The sequence below is a fragment of the Mixophyes fleayi genome, chromosome 1, assembly GCF_038048845.1.
Source record: "Mixophyes fleayi isolate aMixFle1 chromosome 1, aMixFle1.hap1, whole genome shotgun sequence".
Classification (NCBI taxonomy): Eukaryota; Metazoa; Chordata; class Amphibia; order Anura; family Limnodynastidae; genus Mixophyes; species Mixophyes fleayi.
In genome coordinates, this window is record NC_134402.1 from 369,414,689 (window position 1) to 369,432,579 (window position 17,891).

The 17,891-nt window shown below is 36.6% G+C and overlaps 1 protein-coding gene across 1 annotated transcript in view; it reads left to right on the forward strand.

Annotated features, from left to right (window-relative positions):
* FBN2 (fibrillin 2) overlaps positions 1–17,891 on the forward strand; it is a 238,268-nt gene that overhangs the window by 183,882 nt on the left and 36,495 nt on the right. Inside the window, exons 41-48 of the mRNA XM_075178804.1 lie at positions 918–1,070; positions 3,844–3,912; positions 5,461–5,586; positions 7,001–7,126; positions 10,641–10,766; positions 11,058–11,174; positions 13,080–13,208; positions 17,115–17,234. Of these exons, the coding sequence (XP_075034905.1) occupies positions 918–1,070; positions 3,844–3,912; positions 5,461–5,586; positions 7,001–7,126; positions 10,641–10,766; positions 11,058–11,174; positions 13,080–13,208; positions 17,115–17,234 (966 nt within the window). The remainder of the gene's footprint in view (positions 1–917; positions 1,071–3,843; positions 3,913–5,460; positions 5,587–7,000; positions 7,127–10,640; positions 10,767–11,057; positions 11,175–13,079; positions 13,209–17,114; positions 17,235–17,891) is intronic.

Below are 17,891 nucleotides of genomic sequence, written 5' to 3' on the forward strand. Positions count from 1 at the left end.
AATGATCTAACACGTTTTGTGCGCGCTCTGGTAGAGGCAATGACCCAGAAATGTTACTAATTCCTTCCACCCTCTAGCTCACGCTTTCCGTTTACATTCTTGCCATAATTGATCAAATGCTAAATGTATCAAATCTCTTACAGTTTACCATTTAAACATACTTGGAAATACCAAATGTTATTTGCAATAGTGGACCAGTACCAGGTTTACTAAATAATTATTCTGTTATTATCAGTGAGATTTATGTTTCCACTGTGAGATTTAGCATCATTTTCAGGTTATATACACAACCTGATACAGTTATAAGACAGATGGAAAATGTTAGTATGTGAACTGGCGCATTGAGTGGTCTATTGTACTCACTACTAGAATAGCTACAAGAGCCAGAATAAATATAAGAAATGTCATTCTTGGATTTCCATTTTGTTTAAACTGAAACTCTATTATTTTCAAACTATAAACATTAACAACTAGAGGGGGTGTTATAGAAAAGAAGATGGGGACAAAGGAGGGGGGACTATATGGAGTAATTTATAATCAATACAAATCCAAATAATTGTAATCAAGATACAATGAGAAAATATTCAGATCTTGGAAGAGAAAATGGTTTATTTATCTTCTAATGATCTGAGAGGGATTGTAATTGAATCATGGATCCCAAAATCTGATGGAATTTATTTAACAAAGCCGTAATTTTATTCATTTGAGCTCCAAACTAGCTTTGGTTAAATTATTCTGGCATAGTTTTGTAGGATTATTTGTTTCTATTTTTAAGCCACAATTACTCTGGCTGCATAAAATAGGTTTTTCCATTTTATATACATCAGTTTAATGTTATCATATTGAATAAACTGTTGCTGCTTCCTATGAGCGGGGAGTCATTTACTTATGCAAAAATGTTTTACAATTTTTGCCAGATATGAGAAAGAGTTATTGCTACCGGACTTACAATGGAACTATGTGCGAGAATGAACTACCCTTTAATGTCACGAAAAAGATGTGCTGCTGTACCTATAATATTGGCAAAGCCTGGAGTAAGCCTTGTGAACCTTGCCCAACTCCTGGAACAGGTACAGGATATGATATGATGTCATTACTGTTCTTCTTTATCTCCATTCTTTGCCTTAAACTTTACAGTCTTCCCCTTTTACATTCTATGATAAGCCTTGTTAAATGGCCTGTCATTCAAATCATACACAATCTATTTGTGATCATGTAGCTTAAAACCTCCAATAAACTTTCAAATGAGTTAAGACATCAAGCCAACATTTCACATGTGAGACTACAAAAGTAAATCTAGGAGGTATATTTACTAAACTGCGGGTTTGAAAAATTGGAGATGTTGCCTAGGGCAAACAATCAGATTCTAGCTATCATTTTGTAGAATGTACTAAATAAATGATAACTAGAATCTGGTTGCTATAGGCAACTTCTCCACTTTTTCAAACCCGCAGTTTAGTAAATATACTCCTAGCAGTAGAGATGAACGAAATGTTACAGCAAAGCTCAAGTTTCTATGGATGTTACTGTTTCAAACCTGAAAAGCTATTTGAGAAATGTACTCATCTCAGCAATTCAGCACTTCTAGGAAAAATCCAGTATATCTTATTTCTCTGAAAACGTTTTCAGCACAATCAGTGATTTGGGTACAAACAAAACCCCTGTATATATGGGCAGTTTTTGTTATTTGGCTGACTGTGTAATTTTCCTATGTACAGTATTTTAAATGCAGTAAAAATGTATAAGTATGTAGAAATGTATACAAAAAACAGGGTTCATTACTATGTAAAGCATAAGAACATTGCTTCGCAAGTGTCATCATCGCAGCCATTTTCATGCAAATCGATGCTAGTTTGTGCACAGATTATGAATAGGAAATGCTGTTAGTTCATAATAAGCAATTTTCACAAATGCATTACCCCTGTACTTATGACTTTATTTTGGACTGAAAAGTCATATTCTTCCTAATAGCTGTATGGTTCATTTCTATGGGCCGTATTCAATTGTTAGCGTTAACGCTAACAAACGAGCGCTCAAAAAATCTTACCGTTAATACGGTAATTACTCGCGGAATTTCAGCTCGCTGTGAAATTCCGCGAGTAAACTACCGTATTAACGCTTTCCGCGCGCAATATTACCGTATAAACGGTAATATTTTTTGAGCGCTCGTTTTTCAGCGTTAATGCTGACAATTGAATACCCCCCTATGAGTTCTAAATGTAGATCAAATGAATATATCTACGGTCGTCATTTTCATTTCTTTACATACAAACATAAATTCAATTTATTAACATTCCACAACAATGACTGTATGGTTGGCAGTAAACTCTGAGCTAACAGGGATGTTACAAATCGAAACATCCCTCTCTATGGGAATCACATTCTTTGAAAACATGCTTCACGCAACTCTGATTAAAATACAGTTCTATAATTATGTTAATGGATTTTGTAAATTAATTGCACAATTTCAGCGGGGAGTAAGAGAGCTTTTTGGAAGTTGTTTTGTACAGAGGCAAGAAGCCTGCCAATTTTATGAAGGAAAAAAATCCCCAGCTTCTTAAAAATAAAACTAACGGCAACCTGGAATCACTTTGCATTGAAGTCTTAGAAGATCTTTGTAGTGTTGACAATACTTCATTTTATAGGATGGGTTTAACGAGGCATTTTTATTAGTGTACAAGGATACAAACAATTTAATGAAGGAGGAAGATGCAATTTTATTAACTTTCATGTTATTAAGACATTAGTCTAGGTGTAAAAATTTCTTGGCGATGACTTTGTCTACAAAAAAAACCCTGTTTGGACATAACCATCACATTGATAGAATACATATGTAAATATCAGGAGAACTCGACTAGTTTTCTGGGCATTTGCAAGAAAAAATAGCTCAATATATTAGAGCTGCTTCTATTTTTCCATAGAATAGGGCCAACAAAAAATCACCTTTGGATCCTTTGTCCTGCAGGAAGGTTGTGGGATGTACTTCTCTATGGAAAAGTGAAGAACAAAACTAAATAAAAATTGTAGTTGTATATTCTAATGTATAAACTCATTTCTTTTTGAAAAATTGGATGTTTATGCAGCATAGATATATTCTGTTATTGACTTTGAACATGTGTAAATATCCATATACTGTGTTCCCACAATTGGATAACAGTAAGTCAGGCGCTGCTCTGCTCTCTTATTTTGCTGGGGGAACAGACGCCTTCTTGTCCTGGAGGTGTGCGCCCGTTGCCCAGTGTGACATCACTGACCACCGGAAATACCTCTGGGCAGTCTATATAAGGCAGGCTCTGGCGCTAATCCAGTACCAGAGTATTAGATTGCTACTGAGGTCTGTTCCTGGCTCCTTTAGGTTACCTGGTTCCTTTCTATATTGGACTTGCACTGTTGCTGAGTTTGCTTGTTCCTGGCGAATCCTTTGCCTCATATTCTGGTACCGTTTGGATCTCCTGGTTCTGACATGGTTTGTCCAGTACGATCTATCTGTGATTCCAGCTGCCTCTCTACCGAGAGAGCCGCAACCTACACGTCCCAAGTAGCTAAGACTAAATCTCCTTGCAGGAGTCCCTGGTGAACACTGGGGGTGTGTTAGACTCCACGTCTCTCTGCTCAGTAGTCTCAACCAATAGCAGGTATACAGCCTTTCACCCCAGTGTGATTGTGACAAAGTTCATCATTGATGAGAATCCTTGAATTTGGAAGATGCTGGGCTATTTTCATGCTTGTATATTGAAACATTAATCGTATTAATTTCTGCAGCATGCTATTTTTAACATATATAATGCTAAAAATCCCAATTTTATTGTAACAAATATGTTTTTTACCCCAACTGTTTTATAGTTAATTTCAAAAATCTCTGTGGATCGATCCCTGGCTTCATCTTTGATATACTCACTGGCAGAGCTGTTGGTAAGCTATGAAAACACAATATATGGAAGCTGACTCTACAGGTCACATGTAGGGCCTGACTATACTAGTCCTAACATCAGTGCTGTGAGTTGCATGTGCTGTATGATAAGGTACATGCAACTCAAAATACACTGTAAATATAAGGTGTCATAAAGTGTCTTGATGCAAGTGTTAAACTATAGCAGTCAGCTATAGAAAATAGAATAATTAAATAAATTAAATTAAATAAAAATGATGTGCCCCTCCCCCTTAAAAAAGGTAACCGTCATCAGTGATATATCTGGTGGTTAATGAGCTTGGGGCCCCCTTCAAAAACATCAACCAGACTATAACAGGGAGCAACGGAGCCCCTCTGCCATAATGGAATACCAGTCCCAGCCTGGGTCTCAATTTCCTATGAAACATTGGGCCCACAAAGAGTGTGTATCCTCCCCAACACCCCCTGGAAGGACAAACCAGCCCTGGGCTGGAGAGCACAAGGGCTCATTCTGGCACACCTTGGGTGGTGGATGTCAGGATAATAGCTTAAAGTCTAAATTAGTAAGTATGTTTGTAGAACTACAAGCGCCAGCATGCCCCGGAAGCCAGGGACCACTGGAAACGTAGTTCCACAAATGTACCTAGTAGTAGATACATGTTGGCTCTACTAGGAGCAAGTCCTTGTCATTCTGTCAGGTTTTGTCATTTTTTTCCATTTGGACTACTTCAGAAAAGAAGAAAGAATATGCCATATGGATTTAGGGGATTAATATAATGGTCAATTTAACTAATATAACATTCAGATTCTATGTGCTTTTTACTATTATGTATGTTTGTGGAATTAGTGAGGGATGGCTGGTACTTGTATTTCCACAAACTTATTTAATGATATTAGGACTTTAATTTGTTATCCTGGCACCCACTGCCCAGGGGGTACCATGGAAAGTGCCAGTACTCTTCATTGCAAGGCAGACTTCCTATGGGGGGGGGGGGGTTAAGATTTCTACTGGCTTGATTACTCTTGTGAATTCCACCCCACTGATCACCATCAGCACACATTTTTCACACAAGGGCTTTGGTAGCTGAAACAGATACACCTCTTTCGAGATGTAGCCTACTCTAAATAGCATGCATCTCCAGGGGGCTTGATACACATGTGTGCATACCTCTTGGGCTTACATAGCCCCAACCGCCCCTCCAGGCACAGGGGACTGTAAGTGCAAGTTACACGGAACTCGGAATTCTGATTTGTTTACTTTGCATACATTTCTTTGACCCGCATTTATACTTGGTGCAGTCTTTACATCCAGTCTTTATTCTGTATGCCATGTATAGTATATTTGTTACAATACAGGGACACCAGGAAATACAGCAAAATAGTAAAAATGAGAATAATTATGTTTGTCATAATACAATATATCTGACAAATTGCTTCAATATTGCCACATGTTTCACCTAAGCATATATTGTTTAGGGTAGGAATATACTCTCTAGAGTCAAAGGAAAACTGTTTTGATTGTACATGTTGAGTTTTATGGTAATACAGGTTTTATTCTCAATTTTTTTTAGACATTGACGAATGTAAAGAGATCCCTGGAATCTGTGCAAATGGAGTTTGCATCAATCGAATTGGCAGTTTTCGATGTGAATGTCCAACAGGATTCAGCTACAATGATTTACTTTTGATCTGTGAAGGTAAAGGCACTCCAAAAACTTTGTATCATGTTAGAGACGAAGTGTGAGATGGAGCATTGAAGAACAACTCACAAGTTTTAGGAGTACATTTACTAAACTGCAAGCTTGAAAAAGTGGAGATGTTGCCTATAGCAATCAATCAGATTCTAGTTATCATTTATTTAGTACATTCTACAAAATGACAGCTAGGATCTGATTAGTTGCTATAGGCAACATCTCCACTTTTCAAACCCGCAGTTTAGTTTTTGCTATATGGTAACAGCTGAGACCCAACATCTGTCAGCTGTTAGATGTTTCTAATCAACTTACGTATATATACTCTTCAGAGGTGATAGAAATTTTACATTGTCTTAGAGGTTCAGATCATCTCTGTCATAAATATCTCCTTGTTTTAAGTCCATAAATGATAGATATGCTCACTAAACTGCAATAAGCACAAAGCAATGCTGAAGCTGATATAAGAGTCATATTAAAATGCTCATAACATAATATGTTGTATGATTTTCAGTTTTCCTGCTGCATAAACTGCAATTATACTTGGGGGTAAATATATGAATGTCCGATTTCTGCATGTCGCTGGAAATCAGCGACTTTGCAGTGAAAATTTAAAGGGGCGATGGCTTGTAAAGGCAAACCTTTACAAACATGCAGAAATCAGACATTCATACATTTACCCCCTGCTGTGTTAGTGGAGCTTTGTTTACAAGTTAAGCTTGCAAAACCTACTTCTGCATGATAATTTAGCCACTAGAGCAAACAAACTGGTGGCTTCCACTCAGTATACCAACTAGACAACCTTCATTTAGGTCAGGCATGAACACCCTGTGGTAATCCATCTGTTGTGGCCAGGATTTACATTTACATTGATGTATCCGTCCATGGTCAAAACCCAATTGCATCATATATATATATATATATATACATATATATATATATATATATATATATATATATATATATATATATATATATATATATATATATATATATATATAGATAGATATAAAATAAATGAATAAGTTGAAATAATTAAGCCATGATTCAGCTTCATTTTAGTGTTCATAATAAGTAGCAAATGATTCATATACAACAAAAAAAATATTAAAGTAATAAATAATAATAAAGTAGGCATGATGCCACACCTGTAACACTTCCACAATGGGGCTGGCCTATATGACTCTTATACAAGTCCAGCCTTGCCCAACACACTCTGACAGCCACAGGACTTGTGCTTTAAGAATAGATAGTCAGAAGTTGCTTAGCTCTAGTTCATATGTTATGCCAATCATAAGAATTACAGTAAATGAAGACTGAATCTGCATCCTGATTAGAAGCATTGATATAATTGCAGCACAATGTAAGGTCTTCATCATTTGTGTTCATACTGAATGTGGTTTCATATTTGATATTTTAGACATTGATGAATGTACCAATGGAGACTATTTCTGCCAGAGAAATGCAGATTGCTTAAACAGTCCTGGCAGTTACCGATGTGAATGTTCTGCTGGATTCAAGCTGTTGCCCAATGGTGCCTGCATTGGTAAGAGAACCACTGTTTGTGCTCCTTTTATGTGTGGATTACATGCTGTAATGCTTTTTACAAGTCAAAGTTGCACACAATTAAGCCATAACTATATATATTTTTGTTGCTGACACATATTTTTTCTCTAACATTTTGCATCTCACGTGACCATAACCACTGATCACCTGTCCATTATTTACTTTTGAAAAAAAAAAGCATGTGGGGTACATTTACAAAAGGGCATGTTTTGATGCAGTCTGCAAAACAACATTCATCACTAGAGTTTTTCACCTCCAAACCAGCAGGGTTTACTATCCTGTGCTTTTCCTGCATGGAAACGCAAATCGCTATTATTATTATTATCCTTTATTTGTTAAGCGCCACAAGGTTACAGCAGCGCCATACACAGTACAAACAGTAGACTAAACAGGATAAAACAGTACAAAACAATAAACAAAAATACCAATACTTCAGAAACTCCAGGCTGGCTGATGTAGTAAACAAGGAGTAGAAGAACGGTTAAGGAGACAGGAGGGAAGAGGACCCTGCTTATGTGAGCTTACATCCTAAGGGAGGGAAAACAGACCAGCACAGGGGGAGCCAAGTGGAGTTGAGCGAGTGGAGTTATGTGAAGGGGTTATGTGGATGATTGGTAGGCTTTAAGGAAGAGGTGGGTTTTCAGCGCACGTTTGAAGGAGCACAAAGTAGGAGAGAGGCGGATGGAACGAGGGAGGTCATTCCAGTGAAGGGGGGCAGCACGGGAAAAGTCTTGGATTCTGGAGTGGGAAGAGGTGATAAGAGTGGAGGAGAGGCGTCGGGCATTGGCTGAGCGCAGAGAGCGTCCAGGAGTGTGAATGGAGAGAAGGTTAGAGAAGTAGGGGGCAGTAGAGTGGGAGAGAGCCTTGTAAGTGGTGGTGAGGAGTTTGAAAAGGATTCTGTAGGGGAAGGGAAGCCAGTGTAAGGTGAGGCAGAGAGGGGAGGCTGAGGAGGAGCGGCGTGAGAGGAAGATGAGTCTTGCAGCCGCATTGAGTATAGAGCAGAGGGGGGGAGATGGGAGTGGGGGAGGCCGGTGAGGAGGAGGTTGCAGTAATCCAGGCGGGAGATAATGAGTGCGTGGATGATAGTCTTGGTAGCATCCTGAGAGAGAATTTAGGCCAAACTGCATGGTAGCATATTTTGTAACATAGTTTCTGACAATTCATATTGTATGTGCTCTAACCACCTCAAACTCAATCTTTCAAAAACAGAGGTAATAATATTCCCACCAGCCAACAGCAATTCAGTACCTGACATTACTATTTCTGTTGCCAACATGACAATAAAAGCTACCCAAAATCTTGCTGCCTAGGTGTGATCCTTGACTCAGGACTACCCTTTGTTCCCCACATCCAATCTATAAATAAATCCTGTTTCATACATCTATACAAACATTTCCAGAATACGCACACATCTCACACAAGAAACTGACACAACTTTAATTCATGCACTCCTCATCTCCCACATTGACTATTGCAATACCATCCTTACTGGTCTACCCCGAATAAGACTCTCACCTATACAATCTATTTTGCACGCAGCAGCTAGATTGATTTTTCTTGCAAATCATTCTTCTATTGTTGAATGTTCTGTCACTCTCTACATTAGTTGCCTGATTTTTTTACTTAATCCAATATAAAATACTTCTACTAACATACCAAAGCCATCAAGAAAACTGCACCAACAAACATCTCCTCACTTGTATCAAACCATCTACCAACTTGACAAATCCATTCTATACAAGATCTTTGTCTCTCATCCACACTCATTACCTGCTCACATTCCCAGTTATGGGACTTTTTTCGTGCTGCACCCACTTTGTGGAACGCCCTCCCTCGCACAACAAGACTTTTTTTTTAGTTATCAAACCTTCAAGCGTTCTCTGAAAAATCACCTCTTCAGGCAAGTCTATGAAATTTCTCAACCACTCTCTTAACCTCCTAGAGTACCCTATAACCACCCTTTTACACAGTTCACACAAGACAAGAACCCTCTGACCTACTAACCAGCTTGCTGTGTGACTGGATCGTATAACTCACTAAGCACTTTTTACGTTTGCAATCTGCCTGGACCAATATGCAATATATAGCACCTTAGCTTGTCCTATAGATTTTAAGCTAGCAAGCAGTTCCCTCTTACTTCCCTGTCTGAATCACCCAGTATTGTTTTATTGCTGTGTTTGTTCCCAATTGTAAAGTGCTGCAGAATTTGCTGGCACTATATAAATTGATGATGATGATGATAGTGCAAGCACTTGGTACACAAGTGCCAGTATGCAAGGACAGACCATGAGTGTTCTTGTATGCTGTCACTTGTAGAGATACAAGCGACAGTATACACATGGTCAACAGTACATACTTGCACTTATAGTGTCACAAGTGTGAACCACACCTGTTGTGCCACTATTAATTAAATAATAGCATAAAAGATAACAGAACACTACTGATCGGCTGCCCAGCTATAAACTATGCCAGCTCGCTGGAGCTTAATTAATTTCTCATGGGTGCTCCTCGGTACATTTCATCTGCTTTGGTGTTTTTTGGCATTTCCCATTGGAAATGGATGAGTATGTTAGGTACTTATTCATTATGGGCATATTTTTTTAAAGAAAAAAAAAATTCATGGCCAAAATTAATTATCAGTGCCATTAAACAATTATTAATATTGGGGGATTCAATAATTGATAAGATTGGGGCATGATTTAATTAATAAGATTGGGGGCAAGATTTCTTTATTAGCATCAAGTTCATTATTTATTTATTTTATGATGGGGTCAATCACTATTCATTTAATAGGGTCACAACACTTCTAGTGCACACTACAATGGGGAAAAAACCTTAAATTATTAAAAAAAAAATCTATATTGCTGCATGGACAGTGCTGCCTCAGCCATGTGCTCAGTTGGCTTTTGTAATAGACACAGTCCTTTTTATGATGGTATCAGCTCCATAATAAAGAGAATAGATCATTATCAAACTTAATTACTGTAGAAATTATGAAATTACAGTACATTGGGCTTCAATTAGAGTTAGGAGCTAAGTAAATAAAGGGTACGACTTTGCACCTGCCCAAACTATATTGAGATGCCACATTGTAATGCCTCCTATGGTTTTGCCAAGGTACACCTTCTTGTTCCATTATCTACTATCTTTAAATGAGGCCCATTATTAAAAGGATGTTGGGGGAGAATAGCAATTTGTGCAATAATCATAATTACTCCATTATTTTTTTTTACTTGTTTATTTTCTTTTACATTAACAACCTTTAAATTCACATTTACATATTACACAAAGAGTACAATGATCTCTTTAATAAAACATAGTAAAAATACCAAAGTGACATAATAATTCCCAATATATAGCAAAGCCAGTATATAATTTATTTACATGCAGAGGGAAAGTATGTTTTCATTAGCTAATGTAACCTTGAGTGGTGTACCAGTCTCTCCTATTCATTGTTTAACAACATATGTATTTTATGTACATCCATTCTACAGATCGCAACGAATGTCTGGAAATTCCCAATGTTTGCAGTCATGGCACATGTGAGGACACGCTGGGCAGTTACCGCTGCAAATGCAACAATGGGTTCAAGGCGTCCCCAGATCGCACTATGTGCATGGGTATGTATTCCATGTTCTCCAGCAGTTACTGGGCCTTTGAAGTTGCTATGACATAGAACTGGCATGCGTGTATGATAAGGAAGAGATTTTGTAAGGGTTCACAAGTTAATTGTGATCTATGGCAGACTAGAGAGCAATAGAACATTTGCAGATTTTTAGTTATTGTTGGACTAGCCATGCTTTCATTTTAGCCAACCAATGTTTAGGAAAAAAAATACAACTGTCATAAAATTAACTTTAGCCGCAGCAGGATGAATGTTTCCTCCTGTTTCATGTCTATCTCTTTGGCAGATATTGATGAATGTGAGCGTCAGCCATGTGGAAACGGAACTTGTAAAAACACAGTGGGATCATATAACTGTCTCTGCTATCCTGGGTTCGAGCTCACTCATAATAATGATTGCATGGGTAAGTTCTATTTTACATTAATGTGTCCTGAAGGATTTCCTTATGGATATAGTTAGGATATGATATGCTATGGTAAACATAAGTCAGAAAACTATATGAGAATGTTACACATCACTCCCAGTTCTGAGCACTGTTAGGATTTTAGAAACAGATAAGTTACCACAGAACTAGTGTAACTGATATTATATAGTTTCATATTCTTTGGGAATATGGCTTAATTATGACTATGGAAAAGTGTGCGCTTGGTGTGCTATATTTTACAAAACTTATGTGAGGATTTGAGAGCCATAATGTCAGCGGCTGCGGAGGTGTAAGAATTTTTCCTTGCTGAAGTTGATCAGATCTAGTTGTATCTTGCTATATGCAGACTATGCGCACAAATACATTTAATTTGGCCCAATTGTACAGCACTACGGAATTTGCTGGCACTATATAAATAAATGTTGATGATGTTGATAAAGGGCAGTTCTACGCACACTTTAAGCAATGTATTAAAAAGCTTCAAACACACAAAAAAGTGACACATAAAATAAAGACAGTCCTCTCACTCTCATGATTATTTTAAAGCATTAATGAGTCTAAATCAAGAAGTATTGATAAATTAAGGAAGGGGATGTACCTTAAGATGAAGTAGATTGGACTTTGTGAAATGTTTACTGTATCAGCAAATGTTGTCTCATCTCCTTTTACAGCAGTGTTTCCAAAAGCCAGAAAGTGGATGAACACCTTGAAATGCACTTAAAAGACAATTAGGTACATTTGCACCAAAAAAAGAAAAAAACAGCTTGGATCAGCATTTTTTGAAGGCTGTAAATGGGCCTTTATGAATGCATCCAGCTTTGTAATTGTAATTTAGGACGAGCACATACGGGCTATGTTATATGGATCATATTCATAACGACGATATGTCATTCACTTATATAAATAGATAATCAAAAATAAACATGGAGATACAAAATCATTATTACATACATAACAATATCTGGCACAGTAATGGCCATAGCTCACACATACAAACAAGAAGTTCAGCCCGCTTCCAACATCACCAGATCAAGAGTGTCAGCAGCAACTGTGTGCGTGTGCTTACAAACGTTCAGACAAGTTAATTTCCTATACATCTGCTACATGCACCAGCTACACTGTGATGTATATGCCATAAAGTGTCTTAACATACCCTGTGAGTTGTATTTAGTTTGGTATAATCATGCTGTTCAACAGGAGATATGTAGGTATCATTGTTAGTGGGTATCTCTTAATTAGCTAGTCTGATCATGCCATGATATTTTTGACTTATGTTACCAAATCAGGCATGACTTTACAAAATAAATAGTATATCATCAATGAAGAGTTTATATAGTCTGATATAAGTTGATGGTAAATGTACTGAATGAAAAATATCCATAAATTATGTTCAGGGCCATGTTAGACTGTCATGCTGAGCTAGTCATCAGATTGAAAAAAAATCTCAATTCTAGAATCTCCATTAAGAATTCAGATGTATAATGGGTGTATTTGGTGGTTATTTGAATGTTCCATTATGACCTGTATTGGTGTTCCATCAGGTTTTATAATGTACAGGCATATATCAAGGTTATCAAAAGATATACCTCACGTGTCAACATTTTCAAAAGGTCCACTTGCACAACTGGTAGTAGTAGGATACATGAACAATATTTAAATCAATGTACCAAAGCTGATATTGTCAGCAGCTAGGCAATTGGTTTGTCCTTGGTAATTTGTCTTGGATAAATGTATTGAGGTCTCAGTAATGTGACTAGTTACTAGTAAATTCATTGTCTGCATTCTCATGCATATTGGATCAGCTCACAAAATGACTTCCTCCATTGTGTATATGCAGGGAGTACTCTTAAACACTTGTCCAATTAACTAATTTTTTTCTTGCAGATATTGACGAATGTGTCTCCTATTATGGCCAGCGGTGCAGAAATGGACGTTGCTTCAATGAAATTGGCTCATTCATCTGTTTATGTAATGAAGGCTATGAGCTCACTGTTGATGGAAAGAATTGTATTGGTAAGTCTAACTCACTTTTGAAACTTAGGTCTTTAATATTAATATGTCAATATGTAGCTAGAGAAGTTTAAACTTAAAAGTGAAATAATTACACTTATTGTTATTTATTACACATGTCGTATGTTTTATTTAATTAATCCCCACATATTTAATAAGTAGTGTAAGCCAGTAATATTACAGTTGTAAAACTTACAATTCAAGCAAACTGACTTTTCAAGGATTAGAAGAGATTCCCACCAAGGCTGCTCCCAATGTCTTAATGTTTAGTTTTTGGTTCATGGATTTACCAATAACATAGTTTAAGTGGTTTTCAAGTTAAAGAAAACCAGTGAGAATATTGTTTAACACAGCTGCACAGCTGTGAGCTGTGTATCTGTATTTTACAAGATCTGTATTTAATGTAAACTGTTATGTATGATATTTGAATGTCATAAAAAAAAGTTATACACATATCTGAAAAAAAAAGCAGAATTGAATAATTTAAGTAGTAAAATTATTACATGTGAGAGTACTTAGAAAAAAACAAATGATGGATAATAGTTTTAGTAGACTCTGGGAATAAAAGATAGCAAGCTAGCGATTACTAAGGTAGGTGCAATAAGTTGTGTGCAGCAGTGCATGGCAATGTGACATTTGCTGTCATTGCACAAGGCCTAATGAAAACTAAGTGCTAATTGGTTGCTTTGGGTTATTGAATATTTCTGTTCTTGCATCGTTGCTTTGTTAAGACATAGCCCCCAATGTCTCTCTCATTTGAATAACCAAATTAGATTTAAAGTACAAAAAAACTTACATTAAACCTTCCATTATCTAATTTGTCCCCAATTTTCTATAAATAATTGGGGAAAAAATGATCATTCCTTGCACTGTCCCATAAAATAGATGAATACAGTTTTGTGGTATGAGGACAGCATTTGCAATCACATGCTTTGCCCTACTGATTTGTTAATAACCCCAGGGACATTGAAGACTATTTAAGAGCATATGAACCCTGATGTTGCTGTGGTATAACTGGGCCAATCCTCAACTTACTGAAATTAGGTAAATAAACAAATGAATAAAGGAATGGCACTAGTAACTGGTAAAAATGACCAAAATCCCAAATGTCAATGGAAAATGTCAATGACAAAGTGTTCATACAACTGATCCTCTATATTGATTGAAAACGTCTTTCATGTGTGCTTGGATATTTCCAACATATAGATTGGCTCAGACCAACAGATGTCATAAAGTTCATTGTATATCCTCACATTAGTATATGCAAAATAAAGAAAAAAACAATCATAGTGCAATCCTGTCAATAAAAAGATTATATTCCACCTTCCATGTGGATTTAGCATACAACGCCACAGTGTCCCAAGTGAAGGATCCAAAGAATATCCCCCCTTAGGGATATGCACTTACAAAAGCCCGGATAATTTTTGGCATGTAGTGTATTAAAATTTCTTTTCCACTATTCCTTCACTTGTATAGACCATCTTACTTCCGATGCATGTATAATGATCACATATCATTATGTATATGTATAAAGAGAAAAAAATGCTGATGATGCATTACCTTTTATACACAAAGGCTTTTATTGCAGCAAGACATAAAAAATATAAAATACAAAAAATATAAAACATACATCCACAAAAAAACTCAGCACATCCCGCTATGGGTAGCCTCTTACTCCGTACTAGATGTTATAAGCGTCTGTATAGTCACAATCGAAAGCCGGCAATCCACTGACCCAGAACACAGAGGAAGAGATTCTCCCAAGCAAGAGTGATCCCCAAGCCAACGCGTTTCAATCTTATGATCTTTGTCAAGGCTATCGGGGTTATGACCTCCCATTCTATTTATTGCTAGGTCAACCAATCGCTCTCCTTCGTGTGTTGCCCACACCTGAATGTGGTCCGGCAATCAGTATGAGCTTGCCGTACGCATTCACACCGCCTTTCCTCTATAGTGATCACTACGCAACCTTCTTACTCAGCACCTCATAAAACATACAATATGGTAAAAAACAATGTAATAAAATTACCTATGAACGGATAAGTGTCTTTTGCTTATTAAGGAACAAAACATATAGCAAGACTTCTCTTTATATCACATACAATCCGTAATACACGCAGACAACCCATGAATATTATGTAACCATATTAGAATTAACCTTTAAGTCGCTGAATGTAAATGGAGGTGTGACTAAGCAGCCATATCACTTAATTCATTCATATCTTGTTCAGAATAAATGACACTAATCTCACGCTGCTAAACCTCATGCACCCCTCCTTTTGTAACTTAAGACATGATACGTATATGAACAATCCATGGGACTGTAAACTCCCTCCGGCAATAACATAAATAGCGGAACTGTTCCATCCACAGCAACCTATGTATCCTGCACACAAACAACTCCTAGGTGCTGTGTAACAGTCTTACAATTAACCTCCAAATGCTAATTAAAGATCAGACACTGTGACTCCGCAACTATGTCCCTTTAATAATAGATATCTAATTAGAAGTGTACCTATATTTAGTGCTACAGATTAGTACACTGATGACTCTTGTGTATAAACGCCTAATTCCTTAATGTACACATGGTTACATAAAAAGAAATGGTGTACCCAAACTGGACTAAAGCACATATAACTATTGTACATAATCAAAATACTCAGAGCAAAATATTTCGCTAGTTCAGTAAACTTTTGGGGAACTAAACTATTCATGATTCTACATTTTAATGTATATCAATAAAGCTTTAATGCATATTTTATATTTGTACTAATGAGATACCAAGTATAAGCCATTGAGTGCCCCTCAAACACATTTCTTGTCTTTTCTTTACCCTTAATGTATACAGGACTATGCCATACCACCTCTTCTCCAACTGCCTTGATTGTAAAACCATCAAATTCCATTTCTATTACATTTTTCATACCACTTCTATATTTACACTACGACCGCTGGTGTACATAACACATAGCTTCTTAATAAAAAGGGCAAATTCAGCATATACAAACATTAACCTGTTTCTTAACAGAATTCTAATAATTCCCTTCATCGCATACGTTTTAATAATTTTAAGGCCATATATCTACAAATGTGATAAGGATACCTGTAACTGAACATCTCGTCTATTCATTTGCATGTTGAATCACTATTTATTGGAGTTTAGTTGCAAATTATTCTGGCCATTTAACCAATTGTCACTTTTGCTGAAAGTCAGAAAACTAGTTACACTCAATAACGTGCTACACTCAATATCTCACTAAACAGTGACACATTAACACATATTACATTACTTAAGAGACTGCCATAATAATGATTGATAATAACCTATCTTCAATATGGATCAGATTTGTCATTCTACACGTCCCATTCGATCTGCAATGTATTAACATTGATGTATGTAAATATCTATGAATTCATATGTCTTATATTTTCAGTATCATTTCTAAGGTATCGGTTACTGAATAAGTACAGTAAAAATATCAAGTATATACAGAAGCCAGTAGGTAGGCATCCATAATCGGGTCCTTAAAAATATGTCAATTATTTAATATATCCATTCACTATAAACATTTTTTAATTGACACCTCACAATTGACTGTCTAACATTCTCAACAAGAGAGTTGTGAGTATGTGTAATACAACCACTCTAATATTAGCATAATAAAATAGCAATTTAATGTTAGAGAATAAATGTATAAGTATATTGCTATGTATAAATTTAACCAACCCATCTGTAAAAAATAATAAATTCATTTTTACTCAGCTATGACTGTACATCAGTATATACATTTGCCTACAAGAACATCTATTCTGGGTAACAACCATGTGGATTTTGCTAGCACCATATGTACATGACTAATACGTTGTAGAATGTGCTATTAATATCTATGTTTCTGCTTTTTTGTGAAGACATCAATGAGTGTGTTGCTTATCCTGGCTCTTGTGCTCCTGGTACCTGTCAGAATTTGGAAGGCTCATTCCGGTGTATATGTCCTGTGGGGTATGCAGTGGAAGCTGATAATTGCATAGGTAAGGTAGTGCAATGCAATCCTCAACAGAAACTTTTCCGGATGTGAATGTTGTGTTTCCTCATATTGATTAAAATATACATTCTCTGTGAAGTCTCTATGCATCTTCTTGAGGTTTCCATGACCACAATGAATACCTGCTTGTGACAATTTATAAAGGATTTTTCATATATTTATTTTCTAAGAATCTGTCACATTCAGCAATAATAATATTGTAAGGGAAAACCATTTTACCATACCCTTATCCAATCATCCTCCCCGTGGACATGGACATATCAACTCTGCAGACATATTCAGGAATAAGATTGTGCAAGCAGTGGGAACCAGTAGGGGAATCACTACCTGGAGGAGGAAGGTTTTATCTTAAAATATTATTATGTGTTATTCTATCTGGAAATTTCCACTTAAAGGAAGAGCAAACAGTATGACCTGAAGTACAAGGAGACAGATTTATCAGACAGTGCCAGTTTTAGAGCAGCTAAAGAACCATATGCCCAGTGTGGCAGAGGATCCCCTCATATTACACTTACATTGCCTTTATTTTTGGGGCTCACTGAAATCTGCCCATAAGGCAGAATTCAAATTGGAAGAAACATCTTTTATGATGTTGTGAATACAGATGGAGTACTCTTTGTTGCAGTGAGCAGTTTACTAAGGA